Source organism: Urtica dioica, chromosome 9 (assembly GCF_054948205.1).
Source record: "Urtica dioica subsp. dioica isolate 48M chromosome 9, U.dioica_male_clone48M_v1_H2, whole genome shotgun sequence".
NCBI classification, from domain to species: domain Eukaryota; kingdom Viridiplantae; phylum Streptophyta; class Magnoliopsida; order Rosales; family Urticaceae; genus Urtica; species Urtica dioica.
In genome coordinates this window covers 18,768,184-18,788,310 of record NC_142764.1, presented here as the reverse complement: position 1 = coordinate 18,788,310, position 20,127 = coordinate 18,768,184, and the positions used below count along the sequence as shown (strand labels likewise).

The following is a 20,127-nucleotide window of genomic DNA, read 5'->3' as shown; positions in this document are numbered from 1 at the left end:
AACGTGTAAAAATTTCATGTTTTTTTTTTTTAAGAATTCTAATCCATCCAATTGAATCTCAAGGGTCCAAGGACTCCGAAAATTACACTAAACACTACATGTATATATTAGACTCTCTGAAAATCAAATTTAGGTTTTAATTTAGTTTCTCTTTTATTGTTTGACTCATTGGGAGAGAAGGAAAGCCGGAGAAGAAGTTGTTCATCATCATCACCACCACCACTATCGAAATCAGTGTTTTCCTATTTTCTTCTCTTTAATTTTGAAACTCCCGTTTGTTATGACTTGTTTTGATTTAGTTTTCATGGTTTGTTTTTTATTTTTTTATTTTGTGTTTCTGTTCTTCTCGACGCCATGAACTGAACCATTTGAGGGTGATGGTTTAGCTTTGCTTGAATATGGTTGTGGATTCATGTTTATTTAATTGAAGTATTTTTCAAGTTCATCTTCTCTAACGCTTGAATTAATTTGGTGCTTAATGCTTGTATGAGATTATCTACCTCATTCATGAATTCTAAGATTGTTTAGTTGCTCGAGAGAGAATTGATAATCGTGCATAATAATTGTTTCACTGTAGTATACATTCCGAAGCTATAAATAGTTAGCTTGATACGGAGTCGTGTGTACACTCTTGATTGTAATGTTTGTTGTATTTTTATAATTTGAGATCAAGAGATAAAAACACAGTATTGACATAGGTTGTTAGATACTTCAGAGAGATTTAGTAATAAAATTACGTGAGTGTGATTAGTAAAGAGAGAGAACTGAAAAATCGTGCATAGTTCTAGGTAAGGTTGTTCATGAAAATCGTCAAATCGAACAATTCGATCATTCAAACCAAACCGCACTCTTTTTGAAATCGTCCCATTAAAACCCGATGATGTTTGAGTTTAAACGAACTCAAACTGCAATTGTTTCGGGTTGGTTTGGTTATTTATAGTCGTGAGATTGGGTTAAACCAAACCAACTCGATGATGTTAATCATTTTTTTTTTTTTAAGATTGCAAATATTTTATATGTACTATTGTTTAAAAAAAATATCTTTTTTTTAATAATATTATAATCAAATAAAAAATACTAAGTATTATACTTTATTATTTGCAGATACATGAAGATTTGTTAATAAAAAATATGCGTAACTTTTACGTTAATATGTAAACTTTCTAAAAATAAGTAAAATTTTGATTTTATTTGACATAACGTATTAGATATAATATACATATATAATTGTCATTCGAGTTATAAAGTCATTTGTCGAGAATTATAATCCGAAAAAATCAACCAACCGATTATTTTTGGGTTGGTTAGGTTTGGCTTTACTTTTTAATCGCGTTGGTTTGACTTTTAAAACTAAAAAATTAGTTATAGCGGTTCAAGTTGAAAGCATATGAAAAAACTGACTAAGTCAATCCAATTACACCCCTAGTTCTAGGAATCCTGATCATAAGAGAGTTTGCGACGTCATTGCCATTGTCTTCCTCAAATCCGTTCAGTCGTATTTAATTTGCTTGTTTATTTATTTTCTACAATTTTAGTTAATAATCATCTTATTATTTTGAGTTTAATTCGTTACTAGTAGTTAAGTTTCGGTTAAGCGAAATCTCGTGAGATTGACTCATACTTACGAAAAATATTGCTTGAGCGATTAAGTGAACTTGCGTACGATAATGTCGCACGAGGGGCAAATTTTATTAAGGTGTTATTGTGATTTGTATTCATTTATTGGATATTTTTTTTACAAGCGTGAACTGCATGAACCCTTTTATTTAAATTTATCAAAGATCAAAATATCAGTTTAAAAGTTGTTGTACTTGGGCCTTCAAAATTCGTATTAGTATCTCTATACATAAGGGTATATATGCTACTATCTAATATGGAAATATAATTTGCTTAAAAAACATTTAATAAAGTAGCTGGCCTGTATGAATCGCTTACTTATTTCACAATAAATTAATTGAGAAGAAGTTTTGAGCCGTACTATTATTACATTTAAATGAGACAGATATGTAAAATCTTATTTGTACGATTACATTCAAGGTACCGTCGAGGGTATTTGCTCATCTAAAATAAATTAACCGTTACCCTCTTCAAGAAAATAAATTTAAATTCAAATTCATAGGGAATGAATGTGTTCAATGTTAATTGGATAACTACGAGACAATCTTGAATAATTTCTTTGTAAAAAGAAATATAAATAATAAATAAATGAGACATGAGAGTGACTCCTATTTGGTGTGTATACGACAAGTGCGTGATCAAAGAGGTCGTGGTGATTCGGACCCCTTTAGTTTGGGACAAAATACCAATCAAAATTATTGCATGTCAATAAAATATATACGTGTATATATATTTTCAATATTATATTATTATTAATAACCCGAATAAAGAAAATAAAAGCTTTACTTTAATTTTGACCCTCTCTCTCTCCGTCTTAGTAAAAAATAGTCCACCAGAAACCGAAGGCCCGGCTTTGCGTATTATTTTTATTTGCTTTAGTTTTTTTTTTTTTCTCCCTTTTTTTTTCCCTTCCTCTCTTGTGAAGAGCTACCATTTGTTTCTCTTCTCTCTCACTCTCTCCAAAAGCAAAAGACACACACAACAAGAACACCGAAGGTATTTTTCCAAGTGAAAACAAGGACTTGTCTTTCTACACAGTCGTTTCTCTCCCTTTTTTCCACTGCCAAAGCAAAGCACCTCTCAACCACCTCGGATTCTCGGAACTTGGTAGGTTATCTTTTTTTTTTTTTTTTTTTTTCTTCTCTCTTGTGACCTTTCAGTTTCTTACTGGCTTGATTTTTTTTCCTTTGTACCTTTGATGAGTAGGTCTGATTTTTTTTTTTTGTTCCTAATTTTTTTTTTGGCATCTGGGTCTCTCTGAGCCCTCGGATCTGTATTGGGATTTCGGTTTCGCTTCTGGTTATGTGATCCTAGATCTGGTTGTTGTCTAAATTGGCTCTTGATAGCGTTTGTTAGGATGGTTCAACCATTTTCATCAGCCAGGATTAAAATTAAATAAATAAATGTATAAACATGCGTCTTTGTAATTCATTTTTGCTTAATCCTTGAAAAAAAAAATCCTTTTTAGAATAGTCTGACTATAGTTTGCATGCCTGATTTTTTCTTCAGGACAAAAAAACAGAAATGAAGTCAAATTATTAGATTGGTTTTATGCTTTGGTACTATTCCTGTTTATATGTTTAAATTTCTTGTTGGTTTCCGAAGCTTTACTGTATGATCCACTGTTTAGTCACGCGGAATTGAAAACTTTTATTTATTTATTTATTTTAAATTTCCTTGGTTTCTATAAACTGAGATGCAATACAAACTGATTGAAAAATGATGTGTGATCCCCAATATGTATAACAGTTCTTGGAGGTTGAGGAAGTGCTTGGGCCACTGATGGAAGTTGAATCATTTCCAGACCACAACTATTAGGAGACTCTCCGAAACCCCCCACGTAATGGCCTCGAAATCGGGTTCAAGACCAGCCCCGAAACAACAGAAACCCGATGCTTCGGAACCGAACGGGTCTTTCGAGTCGCTGATCAACAAGCTGAACTCGAGCTCGCTGGCGGGGGAGACGGAATCCAGCGCGCGGAACACCCAGGGAAGCTCGGCGGACCACGAGAAGAAGACGTCCGGGTTCGGGAGCGTGAAGAGCAGCTCGGTGGGGAAGAGCAGCGTTTGCCGCGGAAGCACGAGCAGCGACGTGAGCGACGAGAGCAGCTGCAGCAGCTTCAGCAGCGCGGCCAACAAGCCCCACAAGGCCAACGACCTCCGGTGGGAGGCCATCCAGGCGGTGCGGGCCCGCGACGGCTCTCTGGGCCTCGGCCACTTTAGGCTCCTCAAGAGGCTCGGCTGCGGGGATATCGGGAGCGTTTATCTCTCCGAGCTCAGCGGGACCAAGTGCTACTTTGCCATGAAGGTCATGGACAAAGGGTCTCTGGCGAGCCGGAAGAAGCTTCTGAGAGCGCAGACGGAGAGGGAGATTCTTCAGTCTCTGGACCACCCTTTTCTTCCCACGCTCTACACGCACTTCGAGACCGAGAAGTTCTCGTGCTTGGTCATGGAGTTTTGCCCCGGGGGCGACTTGCATACCCTTAGGCAGAGGCAGCCGGGGAAACACTTCTCCGAGCAAGCAGTCAAGTAAGTGTCTTCTATTCGAAAAAGGAAAAAAAAAAAAGGATTCCTCCTTGTGGTATTTTCTTTTGGAATATGGTTGAGTTTAGATATTTTTCATTTGGGATGAAACCCCATGAAACTCGCATAAAAGATCATGCCTTACTGTTCGTCTTAGTGTCAATTGATATTCGTAAGAAACATCGTGAAACTAACATATAAGATCGCGAGTTACTACTCTAACTGCCAATTGATTTTGAGATGTATGTAACATATAAGATAGTGAGCCGCTCTTCTCGTTCTCAAAACACCAGGATCTACCAGCTTAATCTTACTTAGACAGTACCCCAAGGGGTTGGTCTAGTGGTAAAGCCAATTCTCGGGACCTTATCATTCCTTGCTTCGATTCCCCGTAGACGCAAGAATTTGGGCCACTAGGATAATCTTCCAGTCGATAATGCCAAGGCCTCGTGAGTTTTGGTTGGATTTCAACTTCGATAGAACCCCAAGGGATTGGTCTAGGCGCAACAACTTGGGGCCGCTGGGGTAGCTTTCCGAGTCTAACTTGGACACCGCAGTTGTAAAAGAAGAAAACCAATTTTACTTGGACAGACAATGTTGCTCAAACAAGGGTAGCCAAAATGTGTAATAATCAGGTTTCAAAAAAAAAAAAATAATAATAATAATAATTTGACCCAAGGATTTTATTTTAAGTAATGAATTGCTTATAATAATCGCCAAAATTTTTAATCTCGGTGTCCAAAAAAATTCGACAACCAAATTTCGGCTACTTTGCTGAAAATTCGAAACTTTGGCTATTTTGCTAATCAACAGAATTTTTCCTTGGCGGATCTCGACATTAATCAGTTATGTGTGTGTGTGTGCGTGTGTGCAGATTTTACGTGGCGGAAGTGCTTCTATCGATGGAGTACCTGCACATGCTGGGGATCGTGTACCGAGACCTGAAGCCGGAGAACGTGCTGGTGAGAGAAGACGGCCACATCATGCTCTCCGACTTCGACCTCTCCCTGCGCTGCTCCGTGAGCCCCACCCTGGTGAAGTCGTCCGCCGTCGACCCCTCCGACCCCAAACACAGAAACAACAACAACCAAACCTACTGCGTCCAGCCCGCCTGCATCCAGCCCTCCTGCGCGGGCCCCACCACCTGCTTCGGCCCCCGCTTCTTCTCCTCCTCCAAGTCCAAGAAGGACCGCTCCAACAACGCCTCCAACAAGGCCGAGGTCGGGAACCAGGTCAGCCCGCTCCCGGAGCTCGTGGCCGAGCCCACCGAGGCTCGTTCCATGTCCTTCGTCGGGACCCACGAGTACCTCGCGCCCGAGATCATCAAGGGCGAGGGCCACGGCAGCGCCGTCGACTGGTGGACCTTCGGGATCTTCCTCTACGAGCTCCTCTTCGGGAAGACGCCCTTCAAGGGCTCCGGGAACCGGGCCACGCTCTTCAACGTGGTGGGCGAGCCTCTGAGGTTCCCCGAGTCGCCCGTCGTGAGCTTCGCCGCGAGGGACCTCATCCGGGGGCTCCTCGTCAAGGAGCCGCAGAATCGGTTGGCGTACAAGCGCGGGGCCACTGAGATTAAGCAACACGCCTTCTTCGAGGGCGTCAATTGGGCGCTCATTCGGTGCGCCACGCCGCCGGAGATTCCGAAGATGGTCGAGATCGAACGGATTCCGGCTGGTCCGCCGCCGGTGGTGGCGGCGGCGCCGGCGGCAGCGGCGGTGATGAGCGAGAAGGCGCCGGTTGTCGTTGGAGCGCCCGAGCAGAAGGGCTCGTCTAATAATAACTATCTACAGTTTGATTTCTTTTAGCGGAGGAAGAAAGAAGAAAAAAAAAAGGGGGTGTTTGCTATGTTGGAGAAAGAGCAAGGGCGAGACTTTCTCTGGACATTTTTTTTTTTTTTTTAGAGATTGATGGTTGGTTATTAGTGAGGTTAAGGTTTTTTTTTTTTTTTTGATAGGTGGATGAGGAGTTATTATTGTATGTTTGTTCTTTGTTGTTGCTGTTGTTACTTACTGACAGATTTTTTTTTATATAATTATTTTCTCTTTTCTCAAATTGTATTGCATACTTATTTGAATGAATTCTCTGTTGCCTCCAAAGGCATGAAAAATATGTTTCCATTTTTATATCTTTTTGCCATTGAAAAAGTTGAACGACAAACATGTTAGTCTAACTCTAACCGAAGAAACAAAAATTTGAAACTCAGAAAGCTTGAAAATGCTAAACGATATACATAATATATAAATGTTGGTGAAACGAAAAGTGAATAGAAAAATAAATAGACACCGTAGAGCATCTTCTTTCTCATACGGGTAAAAAAAAAAAAAAAAAAGTAAGCGAGTTTAGATTACCCAAATCTTTATCTGTATATTAATATCATATTGTTCCAAGTTTCAACTTTCAACTTTCAACTTTCAAACAAAGATAACGTACAACTTAAATAAACAAAATCTTGCTTTTTTCGTATATTGTACAGATTTGGACCAAACACCGAAGCAATAAAGAGAGCATTTAAAAAAATGCGGTGAGCGTGGATCGAACACGCGACCTTCAGATCTTCAGTCTGACGCTCTCCCAACTGAGCTATCCCCGCATCTTTCAGTCTTTTGGCAAATTCAAATTTCATAAAATCATAACTTTGTCTATTTGAAACACATGCATGACGTGGTAGCTTCGTCGCGCTTTTTGCCATCATCCATTTTTTCAGCTTCGTGAACTTCATTTTCGCGTATGGAAATCGATTTATCAAACTCCTTGGAGATATCGAAATCGCTGCCCCGATGCGATAGCGGAGATTCGACGGCCTGATGATCGATCACAACTTCGATTCCTTCGCATATGATCTTGAGCTCACAGGTTTCCGGTGCACCCTTCAGTATCAGATCAGCCGTCCCTGTTCCTTTCCTTGACCTCAATTTCCTGTTTTAAGATTCACGCCTTTCAGTGTTTCGTTAAAGTTGTGGCTGAATTTTTTTTACATGTATATTCATTAGAAGAAAGAAAAAAAAAAAGTTGACCTTAAACTTGATTTGGTTGTTCCAACCACAAGTTTCCGTATGTGGAGAATATCAACCAGGTCTAGAATAGCCTTTGGTAGCCCATCACTCTCTATCAGTATTGTATCCACATTTACCTGTGTTTGATTTCAATTTGAATATGTTAATCATAATGATCTAGTGAATTTAATTACTTCTATTGTTGGAGTTTGGTGATCAATATTGGTTTGGCTTGATCATAATGATCTAGTGAATTTTTCTCTTGCATTTTTTTTTTCTTTCCATTTTATGTACGAATCGTAACTTATATGTCAACATAGTTGAATTTCTCTCATTTGCTTGTGATTTTTCGGGTGATTGATTGCCGACGTTTTTAATTTCGTGTTCAATTTTCTTTTATAGTAATTGAATTTTCGCTTACAGAAATTAGTTAATATCTTACGTTGAAGGCTGAGCATTTGTTAATAAACTTCTGAAGGAGCTCTCTTCTCTTGCCTCTTTCTTGAGCCATGAAAGATTCCACTTGTTCCGGACTCACTTGACTCATCGGAAGCTTTCCTACTGAGAAAACATCAAACATTAATATCGCCCCAAAAGAAAATCACAACAATACATACTCATCAACTTTTATTTAATTTGTTCAAAATTAATACAATGGTAAGGCTAGGGTGTCAAATTGAACAATTCCACATCTAAGACGTCCTAAATTAATTTCCCATGATGATGGATGAGTTTGGTTTGCAACCCAATTAACCACAAAAACAGTAAATGCAATTGTTGACCGTTTTAAATTAAAATACTAATTATTTATAATGAGAAATTAGTAATGCAAATCCGTACATATCGGAGAACTTACAAGGCGTTGGGATTTGCTTGGTCTCCGGGAATATATGAATGAGATAAAGCACGGTGGAAGGAGAATCAAGCGCGTTTCTCAGCGCCCAATCCAAGGCCTGTACGCTCGACAAGCTCTTCCCGACTGCCACGTGGATGCTATCCTCTGGAACCGAGGCCACGCTTCGCTTATCGTGCTCCTCCCTGATGGACGGCATCGGCGCGAACTTCCTCGTCTCAAACAGCTCTTCCACGCCGTTTGACACGTCATCTTCTTGCTCCTCCTCGATTTCGCTTATTCCGTTACTTCGGCTATAACTAATTATATCACCAGATTCGTAATCACTCGTTGCTTTAAAGATATCGTAATACTGATGATCTTCTTTAGGGTTATTATTATTGTCTGTTAACGAAATAGACATTTTTTAGGGTTTTTTTTTTCGTTGGGAAAAATATTAAGAGGTGAGACGAGAAGACCACGAAATAAAAGGCAACGAGTTGAGTGTGTAAAGGAAATAAAAAGGATCTTCTGTGAATATTCTTTCATCCTTGACTTTTTGAGTTTAGAATTTAGATCATATGTATAAGAATTTGATCTGCATTTCTACATCTATGATTTGTATTATTATAGGAAGTCGTACGCTATATTTTATTTTTGTATACCGTTTTAATTGGGAAGCGCGCGTGGAGGGACTCTAGAAATTATGAACTGATATATATATATATATATATATATATATATATATATATATATATATATATATATATATGTTTTGGGTAGCAATTATATATGTGAGCTAATATCGTCAGAATTTGTGGCGAGAGTTCCACATATGTCCTCGTTGATATAAACAAACCTCACGCATATGGAATATGCGAATAAAAGCGGGAATCATTACACCGTTATGAAGAAGTCCTAATTTTCTCACCAAACCATGAACAATTATATATTGAAATAAACTAGTAATTATTAGCATGTACATTGTCGCATTTGTACGGAAGCATCCAAGTATAATTGAAAAAAAGTTACTTAACATATTAAGTTATAGATAATATAGTCAACTACTTATTCTACCTAGCATATGATATAGGATATATCAAGAAAGATTATCACGAGATCAAATTTCAAATATCCAACTTTAATTGTAGAAATAGAAACTTGGTGGCTCAGATTGAAGCTTTCTGTTCAAATAAAGAGGTCAGTGGTTTCAATATCAAAGAAACAAATCAACAATAATATCGATGAGCTATCGAGACACGTTACCTCAGTGGGCAATCTGTCTCTCTGAACAAATTCATAATTTGTATTTAATTAGTTATTTGCAGACACAAATCACGAATAGATAATTCATAGTTGAAACTTGAAATGCATGAGCATGCATTTGAAATTAATTTAGATTATTTTTAATGGATTCACCTCTTAATTTGTTTTTGGAATTTGGACATGGATGCCATTTTTGAAAATCGAGGAATCCGAGAGTTTGGAGATCCGAAGATCCAAACAGCAAGGAGCCGCCGAGGAATCCGAGAAACAAGGAGATCCAAAAGCTAAGAGCGTTGAAGATTAGTAGTTGAGCTGAAATGTATGTAATTCGAAATCTTCTTATGGTTTGTGTTGATTAGACTTGTCTTAATTAGATTTATTGTTGAATGATTTTGAGTAGGGAAAATATCAATAGTATCCCTTGTGTTTAATCGAAATGCGAGATTTATCCCCTCCATTTTTAGAAATATCAGACATATCCCTCCAGTTTAATATAAATGACATATACATCCCCTACAAAAATGTTATATTACAAATATCACCATTTTTCGTTTATTTTTTACAAAAAAATAATTTGAAATCCCCTAAATACCCTTAATGAAATAATTTTTAATCTTCTATTCTATATACAAAAAAATTAAATTAAAAAATTTCTTTATAAAAAGTTAAGATTTTTTTTTATAAAGAGAGATTTTGATTTTTTTTAATAAAATAGTAAATAAATATTTATTCTATTAAGGGTATTTTGAGGAGTTCAAATTATTTTTTTGTAAAATAATAAACGAAAATGGTGATATTTGTAATATAACATTTTTTTAGGGGAGGTATATGTCATTTATATTAAACTGAAGGGATATATCTGATATTTCTAGAAATAGAGGGGATAAATCTCGCATTTCGATTAAACACGAGGGATACTCTAGATATTTTCCCCTTGTCTTAATTAGATTTATTGTTGAATGATTTTGAGTATCCTGATAATTATTGTTTACGTTAAATATTAGCAATTGTTCGCGTTTTCTTCTATTACGCTAATTTTTAAACGATCGTTTGTGCTTAATACATGGGAACCGTAATTAACTCTTAGTGAAAGTAATTTACCCCCATCGAATGAGTATCGGAGCGATCGGACACCGATACCCCACCTATATTTCCCATCAATGCTCACCTCTTATATATTGATAACTATAAGATTTAGACGACTAGAAAGACATCAGCGGAAGACATATGTGCCATCGTCTTCATGAAAGAAGATAGCATCCCATCCACGAACACAAGCACGTCACAACCAATGACAAGAATGTCAAGCAACACTACGAAGCGTAGTGCGGTGAAAGAGACAAAGACTCGATAATTATCATCGTATACGGCAGTAGTCGGCATATCACTAAAATCATAAATTCAATATTAGTACCGTCATCGAATTTTTAATCTTGGGCTCGGCAATGATCCTCGTATCAATGATGGCCGGAGCACTAGAGTCATCTTCCGCATCTTTGTATTGCTGTTGGACCTACTAATTATTAATGGTGACACGGCTCACATACGATTTGCTCTAAACAGTTCTTGCTTTACATGTCCAATGGATGTTTGACACATATATTAACGACGTCCAATCCATCGCTACATCTACACAATTCTTCGCATTAACGGCTCATGGATAGTGTATCAGAGATGGATTTTGATGTCAGCCGCGAACATATGACATACTATACCCTTTATATATATCGATAAGTTTGAAGACCTAGACGATTGCAAAATCATCGAATAAGATAAAGGTAAATCTATCTTCGTTTCCCCGAATGCTGAGAGCATCTCATCCATTAATGCGATAACGTCACCACTAATAATAAGCATGTCTAGTGACACTATGAAGGTATAGTATACGGTCGTAGTGCTCTGGCCATGTTTAATGATATCATGATGGAGAGTGAATTATTTCGTGATTGTTATGAGAATCTCTTCGTACGACTTGAAGCCAACATCGTAACTATCTTGCTCTACTACGAGAAGGCTTGTCAATGATCATCGTAAATGACGGGCAGATCACTGCGCCCATTCGTCAATCATCATTTGTTGCTGGACATACTCATTGTTTATGGTGACGTGATCGTGCACATAGACACAATGCTCTAATCAGTTCATGTTTCATCCATCTAATGGTTGCCTGACACAATTCTTAACGATTCTCATCATTCATTAAATCAGCGCAAATTTGAGCATTGAACGACTCATGGATCGTCTGTAAGGCTGGATTTTGAAGTAGACCGTGAACGCATTAATATGTCATACCTCTTATATATTGATAGCGCTATTTAGACATAGATGATTACAAATGATTCAATGTAGGCAAATACGAAGACGCATTTGTTGTCGTTCTTGTGAATGCTTAGAGCATCTTGTCTAGTCGTGTCACCAACAAAAACAAGCGTGTAAATCGGTAATATGAAGATGTGATGGATGAATATGGCGTTCTGGCCATTTTTGAAGGCGTATGGTGGAGAGTGAATTTGGATGTGATTATTGTCGTACGACTCGCAGCAAACATCAGTAAAATTATAGTATAGGTTTCTAATAATAAGAATATATTAGTCCAAACTAAGAAAATACGCATACAAAATATTATGAAGGATCCATTAGATATAGCCTTATTTACATTTTTAGTCTACTATTTAGCCAACCTTTAAAAAGTTTTTGGTAAATAATCACGACATAATATTTACACTCGTAAATTGACTTAAATACCCTATCAAAATTCTCGCTAAAAAAATTCATCAAATTTAAATTAAATAAACTTTAATCTAAGTATTAATTACTAATAATGTAAATTATTAATATTTACATTATTTGTTGACTTTTTTTAATAATTTAAGGAATTAGTTTATTATTCAGTTATTATGTTTATTTAGGGTTATTTGATTTTCAAATAATTTTTTAAAACGGTTTTGGAACATTTTAGACAATTGACGATTTTATATATTGCATATTAACGACTATTTATGTTATTGATTTTTAAAATTATTGCATATTAATAACTATTTACTATTATTAATTTGTGTTTTACGAATATTTTTGCAAGTTAATATTTTAATCTGTTGATTATTTACAAATGGTTAAACTAGCAACGTAGCCATTTTGAAACATGGTTTTTGGAATCTAGCCAACGTTTGGTAAATTTTGCAATCTAGCCATTTACTGAAATTTACGGATATAAAATACATAATTTACCATTTTTCTTATATTTACTTGATCAAAACACTAGCCCACGTTTGACCGGTTTGAATTGTATACAGCCAATTAATTTCATATTTTTTTCGCAATTTAATTGGATATTTAGCTAATTTAATAGGAGATTCGGTGATGTAATTAAAAGAGAAAATTTAATGCAATAAATGCACAAAAAAATTATCATAATTAACAGAAATTAACAAATCAGCGGAGATTAACAAAAATTTATAAACATTTACATTGTATTTGCTTACACGGCTATAATTTCAGCAATTTAATTTCACCTTTTTGAATTCATAATAGGAGATTCGGTGATGTAATTAAAAGGGAAAGGAAATATTTATTTGATTGAATAAAGTCAAACAAGATAATGAATACACGTAATTATGATAAAATCCCGTTCAAAATTAGAAAATAAATTTGGAAAACAAAAATACCGTATTAAATGCGTATTAAAGGAAAGGAAAGAAATCGGTTCTACCTGCACATATGTAAATTTACGATAATTAACAGAAATTAACAAAGCAACGGAGATTAACAAAAATTTACGAACATTTACACTGTATTTGCTTACACAGCTATAATGTTCATTAAAGAAAAAAAACGCTCAATAACCAACTTTGCCAAATGTAGATTTTTTTTTTTAATTCGAAATATAAACCGGATATAACAAATTCGGCTACAAATTAAAACCAAGTTTCAAAACGTGGGCTATTATTTTTGAAACCAAACCAAGGCTAATATAGTAAATACCATCTTACATAAATATGACACGTCATCAAATTTGGCTAGATTCGAAAATTAAACGAAACGTTGGTTAGATTATAATTGCAACGTTTGATGTGGCTTAGATTGACTAATTTTTGTTTACAAATATTGATTTTGTTTTTATTGCATATGAACAAAATTTACACTATTATTTATAATTATTTACAAACAATTATGGCGACGGCCTTCCGTTGGTTGTACGTCACCATGTTCCCTTGGCACCGCATACGAAGCATCTCCTCATGCAGCTTCGGAGCGGCCGAGAATTTTCCGACTTTGCAGAGCCCGTCCAAGAGCTAGATGTACGTGAACAAGTTCGGCGGAAAGGGCGGTGGACGCGGTCGTAGCCCCTGCACGGGCACCACTCCAAATCCTCACTGATTTCACACTTCTCTTATCGCAACCGAAATAGGAGCGCCTCGTCTGATCGGAATTGTTTTGCGGAGATGAAGCGCGAGATCATGAGGCGGAAAATGGTGTGGTCGTAACGGAATCCTTCGGTCCCTCACTGGGTGCCCTCACCTCCTCCTCCTTGGTGTGAGGCAAAGTTGTGAAAGTAAAGAATAAAATACAGATCTGATATGAGAGAGAGAGAGAGAGAGAGAGAGAGAGAGAGAGAGAGAGAGAGAGAGAGAGAGAGATCTTAATGATTTGTGCACACAAAAAAAAAAAAAACGCATCATCCATGAACCATCCTCCATCAGAGGATATATAAGCCTTGGTGATGATGAGATCAAGGTCCAATAAAATCTAAACTACTTCTGACAAAGTTCTCAGATTAATTCACACGGCCATGAGAGAGAGAGTAAAGAGATCTAGAGATATGGATTCTTAAATGGTAATCAGTAAAAAATAAAATTATATTTATTAATAACAATATTCAAAATTCAAACAAAAAACTACCGATTATAATATTAAATATAGTAAAAGGAAAAAATTGGAAATAAAAAAATTATCATATGATGCCGCATTATTCCACGTCACCATTTTAGATATTTATCTAAAATTTACAAAATATTGACTAATCAGAAGTTCTTCTAGTTTTAGTTGGCTAATTTGCTAATAATTTGCATTATGAAATAGACATAAAGTGTGCTATATTTTCAATTAAAATTGAATTACTTGACTAAAATTTTAATTTTATTACAAATAACAATTAAATTATTTCAAACCATTTTCTATTAAAAAAAAAAAAACTTAATAATCTTGTTATTCTAACAATAACGTACATTCTACTTTTTCAGTAGATCTTTTACGACTTAAGAAAACTAATTTAAATAAATAATTTGAGTTCTTATCGGTATGCAAGTTATTTTCCCGTGAATAATCTTTGTTTTCCATACGATATGCAATGAAGTAAAAGATAATAATTAATAAATAAAAAACTTATGGATGTAGGTGTTCCTATCTGGGCTCATATTTGGGTCTTCTATGAAACTTGGGCCAATTCATTATAATTTGGGTTGTGTTTTTTAATAGCAACATTTCCAAAATAATGTGCTTGTTTTACATATTTATAAAAATAGCTTTTTTTAAATTGTAAAAATTTATTTAATATTATTTTTCTTATAAATGAAACTATAAACAAATAAATAATTGTTTTTAGAAATATATGTAACATCAAGAAAAATAATGATTTTTTACAACTTGAAACATTTTATTTTTAGATAAAAACTTCGAACAGGGTATTTTTGCGATTAGTTTAAAACACACTAACAAAATATTCACTTAGGACTAGGAGCTTAGTATATTTGCGATTAGTTTAAAACACACTTAAAGTATAGTTTATCACATGGGAGGTGTTGAAAATATAAATAGGTATAATCAGAACAGCCATGGAAACCTTAGTGAAGAAGGAACAAAAATATTGGGCCATAGCCATCGAACCAAAAGTTCATGAACAAAATTGAAATTCGTTCTTTTAGCTGTTATTTCAATTTAAAAAAAAAATCCACTAAAACAATAAAAGGATAAAATTGGAATGCAAATTCTAAATTAATTGTCACATAATCGAAATTGGCTATTTTATTAAAAATCTTGGAATTTTGACTATTTTACGACTCCAACGTTTCAAATGACTTAATTTGTATAATTTTTCTAAAAAAAATATTGACGAGTTTGATTTGTTTATTTAATATAAGACTATAAAATGCATACCTTATTCCTGTCATTTAGTCAACCACATTTGTCATTAAGGATGGAGCTACAATAGGTCGAGGGGCTCAGACCCCTCCTCAATTTTTTTTCTTCTCACTTTTGGCCTATTTCTAAAAAAATTTACCTTTAAAAATTACAAATTAGCTCTTTTTGAATTTTTTTTTGTCAAATTAACTCCTTTAGTGAGTTTCTTTGGCTCCGTCCCATACATGCTTCTCTTGTACATCAAATTAAGTGTCTTTAAAAATAAATTTACAAGCTGTTTATAATCAGTTATTTTCACCCAATTTCGAGAAGGGGAAAAAATCCTAGTATTATGCACAATAATATGTACAATTTAAATTACGTGCAACGAGGGAACACTGAGGTTTCCTTTCTCTTAATTCTTAAATACATTAAGAAAAATGGGATGTTAATATGTAAATAACAGATTTCCAGCGCCAATAGATTTTTTTTTTTTTTTTCCTTCCCTCAAAACTGCCCCCCTCTATAAAATTTCTCCAACCTCCAATATTATTTTTATTTAGCTGGCTAGCTAGCATATATACACACGATCTATGATCTAGTATTATCGTTTTATTTAGTAGCCTGTGATGGATATAGCCACAATAACGCTATCTTATTTATTATATCACTCATATGGATTGAGTGATTTATTATAAGTTGATGCAATATATATATATATATATATATATATATATATATATATATATATATATGCTGTTAGCAATATTACAAATAATATTGGCGGAAAAATAAAGACAGAAGCAAAGAAATAAAAAGTATAACAAAAATCGGAAAAGTAACGCAAAGCAAGAAGACGGCAAGGAAAGAATCGAGGCCCGTTGGACGGTTTCCTTGAAGCTTTTTATCGCCCTCTTCAGGTGTAGGATTACTTGGACGACAGCCTCTCATGATACAACGACAATAAGACACACAAAGGCATCACTTAGTGTATCGACGGCGAACTAGAACGTGTGTCAGAAACTATCACCAAGACAAACAAAAGAAAATTTTCTGGGGAAGAAGGAAGCTCGGGAACAGTGGGAGATTATTGGATTCGGTCGTTTTGAAACGAGAGAGAGCTCAGCCTTTTATAGGCAAGAGTTATTTGTGGAATTAAAACTTTCAGAAGTGAAATTTGTACTAAAAAGAAAGCTCAAGACCAAGACATTCCCAAAACCCGAGCCCGGGCCGGCTCGGCACGGCGGCGGCGCGTGTGTGTGCGCGTGAGGGATTAAGGTTTTAACCCACACACACTCTTCTCTCTTGCACTTGGATATCCACTAATTAAATAGGATAGTATTTAAACACTACTACAACACACATCTCCATCCAATGTGGGACTCTTGATATTCCACTTCCACAATACAACATATAAATGTGTTTTTTTAGCCTACTTTGAGTATCAATTTCTCATTCATCCTAGGTCCGATTTTGGACAACAAATATTCAATTTTATACTCCTCGTTACGAGGAATCCGTATCACTTGAAATTATTCAAATCCAATGAGTGGACCCCACTCAAATTGTTGCCACAAATCAGCCATACACATGTAAATAAATACTCATTATTTACTTAATTTCCAACATATGCTATCTGTAAAACCTGTTACTATAGCATCCAGTTAGGTCTCACCGACGTTGGACTCGAAACTAAAGTAGAGAGCACAAAAGTTATGAATCATTTAGCTAGTTTCTTTACTACTGTGTCGGTTTTGATTTGCAACATGAAATATTATGGAAAATTCGGTATTGACAGTATATAGTAACACTGATCTAAGTGCTGTTCATGTATTACGCGTAACAGAAAAGCTACTATCAAAATCAATCAAGTCGAGCTTGTTTAGTGATCACCAGGTATTTTTATTGTTCTTAAAAGCGTATGCATGAGTTTGAGTGGTGGAAAGTATATATAATATATAGTGGGTGTATAACTAACTACGTACTCATGATGATTTCGAAAGACCCACATGCACAGCAAAGTATGTAGTGATGTTTGTAAAATAAATGAAAAAAATACTATGACGAATTATCCCATGTGCGAAAATAGGGGGAATATTTAGAAATACAAAGTGCGGTGCGGACACATGTGAGCCGATCCATATGAATTTGAATCTTCCGTCTTCTTTTGTGTCTCTTTGGTTATATTTCGAAGAATTTATGACACGTCATCGCTGTGAATGAATAAAAACAGCCTAATGCGTTATACCGTTGCTTGTGAGGGATGCCGGAAATAGCAACCTGAGGGATTTTCATACAAATATTACTAAATTGTCATGTTATTTTATTAAAATAAATAAAATTTTAAAATTTGATAATTCTATTATTAAAATCAAAAGAGAGAATTATTTTGTACAAATATATTATTTTATGACTATTTTTTTCGTAACAAAATTTTAAAATCGTTCATGAAAATACAGAATTTCGTGATTGAACTATCACGCATTCTATGCTTCATGATCGATCTCTCACGAAATTATGAAGGATAAGTCTCTGCACAACTCATGATTTAATCGTAGAATTTTCAAATTCTAAATTTTGATTAATATTAGTAAATTAAGTGACATGAATTTAATAATATTTGTGACAAAATTCCTAAACATAATCATCCGGAGGGATAAAAAAAATAGTTTAGGCTATAAATGAAATTGGAAATAAAGCTTCTGGTATCTTAAAAGACTAACAAGCCGAAAATACAAAAATTATATTTTATATCCCTTCATTCGCCTCAATATAAACACACGAGTTACAAAAAATACTAACTAAAACCCCTTATAAAAATGTAAATTAGGTTTAAATTTGAATGCTATTTTTATATTTTATCGACTTTTCTCATGACATCCTTTGTTAGTATACATTATTTTGTTAAAGACTAATCTCACGGACTAAGTCACTTAAAACGTTAAATTTGTAATCTAATCAACGTTTTAGACATGTTTAAAAGTTAGTCACAATTGATGACGCGATCTCATTAATTAAACAGATAGCATTTTACATTATTGTATTTAGCATTTTCATACGTCAATTTTGATAAATGGTGGTAAATGACAACTTTACTAAAATAAATTAAACGTTTGTTATTTCTTTAAAATCAAATTTGAAACTGCCTAAATAATTATGATGCCATATATATTATTGAATATTAATTTAAGAGCCTATGAGAAAAATTGTTGCAGAATTTTCATTACCTTTGTCAACTTAAAGAGAATGACACATTAAAACAAAAACAAACATTTTCTGGCACCGCCCTAAGCCCTAATCAAAATTTTAAAATATTAATTAATTTGTTATCTGTATAGAGACTGCTCACTGATCCAGTATAGCAGACTCAAACGTGGATGCATATACAATTCTAAATGATTAGTTTAATTGATAGATGGTAAAGTGATTTGTTTTGTTTCTCTCTATATAATATGAATGCTTATATCTTAAACTACAAATCAAGACCCATTTGCTTTGTGACGGTTGGCAGTACTAGAGTTTGCTGGCGAGGGATCACACGCTGGAGGTTAATTAATTGTTGTAACTATCATACAAATTTATTGAACAACAACCCAAAAATATATTGCATGTTCGTGGGGCCCAGAAAGTATAGCAAGTTCCGGGGGTGTAAAATTAATTGGATCTGACAACGTACAGCCGTGTTAATTTTTATTTTGTTTCTTATTTTTTCCACACGGGAAAAACAAATTCACTAAATGCATAAAAAATATTGATAAGCAGAAAAAACTACAGACTAACTAAGGGTTCCCGTTGATCTCCCGATTCAATTTAGATTATAAAATTTGACTGGAATTACAAGCATTCGATTTGATCATTTTGAAAAACTGTGATATGTTGTTAAAATCGAAAATTTTCGATTACATTAGCTTTGAGTGTGTAATTTTGTAAAGGAAATTTTGTCTCAGATGTGAATGATTCTAAAGCCAAAACTTCCTCTAATATAATTCAATAATTTGTTTTAAATTTAAGACACGCGTTGGCCATCTATACTTAGTCGTATTCACTATTGACAATACCCAAAACCAAAAGGAAGAGTTTGACCCGTCTAGTCAAAGCTTTTTTTGTAAAGAGAAAGTGTGTTTGATTTTGATATAACGAGCCAGAGACGTGGTATTATATTAGCTTAAAATTAGTTTATTTCAAACAAACATAATGAATATGTTAGCCTGAAAGTATGGACAATACATACTATGGTCAATGTCAACCATCCACAGAGATAATTAGAGATAGGGTTATGAGTTATGACTGCAAACTTGCATAATCAAAATCGATGTCTATTTCTATGGTCAATGGCGATGCGGTAGCCAAAGTAGATCATAGAAAACAAATACTAGATATTTTAATAAATGATTGGTTACCATTTACCAGCATTAATTTCTTATGAATTAGAAATCGGTCATGGTAAATAACTAAATATTGTCGTAGTGGTCGTTGAAATATAATTGATCAACTCGCCTTTCTCTTTTATAATGATTATAAAAAGGGTATCTTATATAACATATTTGGAATATGTAATGTAAAACTAATTTATCCCTAATAATTGTGAAATCCCTAAACTTGATATCTAATAGATTTTTTTTTTTTGTAATTGTAAACAAAAATTTAAAATTTAATTTTAATGTTTAGGTGTTTAATATGTATTTATTTTGTGTTTTTGTGATTTTGAAATATAAAATATAAAATATAAATCTAGTCATTAGAATTGTCTCCCATATAGTTTATAAAAAAGATACATTAAAG

At 34.5% G+C, this 20,127-nt stretch overlaps 2 protein-coding genes and 1 non-coding gene across 3 annotated transcripts; 1 reads left to right on the top strand and 2 right to left on the bottom strand.

The window, feature by feature from the left end:
• The first annotated feature begins 2,408 nt into the window (after positions 1-2,408).
• D6PKL2 (D6 protein kinase like 2) lies at positions 2,409-6,244 on the top strand. The gene is made up of 3 exons (XM_089625106.1): positions 2,409-2,724; positions 3,367-4,146; positions 5,015-6,244. The coding sequence occupies exons 2-3, from the start codon at positions 3,461-3,463 to the stop codon at positions 5,940-5,942; spliced, it is 1,614 nt and encodes a 537-aa protein (XP_089481232.1). The 5' UTR covers positions 2,409-2,724; positions 3,367-3,460; the 3' UTR covers positions 5,943-6,244.
• A 410-nt stretch (positions 6,245-6,654) lies between these two features.
• Positions 6,655-6,727, bottom strand: TRNAF-GAA (transfer RNA phenylalanine (anticodon GAA)). The gene has a single exon. It is a non-coding gene; the product is annotated as a tRNA-Phe (tRNA).
• On the bottom strand, positions 6,670-8,404 carry LOC149385496 (Adenine nucleotide alpha hydrolases-like superfamily protein). The gene is made up of 4 exons (XM_089626957.1): positions 7,987-8,404; positions 7,573-7,691; positions 7,152-7,267; positions 6,670-7,053 (listed from the first exon to the last, which is right to left on the bottom strand). The coding sequence occupies exons 1-4, from the start codon at positions 8,384-8,386 to the stop codon at positions 6,777-6,779; spliced, it is 912 nt and encodes a 303-aa protein (XP_089483083.1). The 5' UTR covers positions 8,387-8,404; the 3' UTR covers positions 6,670-6,776.
• Between the last annotated feature and the right edge of the window lie 11,723 nt (positions 8,405-20,127).

Bases quoted from the DNA above. Each gene is read 5' to 3' on its own strand.
- D6PKL2 (XM_089625106.1), top strand. From the start codon at position 3,461: ATGGCCTCGAAATCGGGTTCAAGACCAGCCCCGAAACAACAGAAACCC. The intron at 4,147-5,014 runs GTAAGTGTCTTC...GCGTGTGTGCAG, and splicing joins TTCTCCGAGCAAGCAGTCAA to ATTTTACGTGGCGGAAGTGC.
- LOC149385496 (XM_089626957.1), bottom strand. From the start codon at position 8,386: ATGTCTATTTCGTTAACAGACAATAATAATAACCCTAAAGAAGATCAT. The intron at 7,268-7,572 runs GTAAGATATTAA...AATCAAACACAG, and splicing joins ACAAATGCTCAGCCTTCAAC to GTAAATGTGGATACAATACT. The intron at 7,054-7,151 runs GTCAACTTTTTT...ATCTTAAAACAG, and splicing joins ACAACCAAATCAAGTTTAAG to GAAATTGAGGTCAAGGAAAG.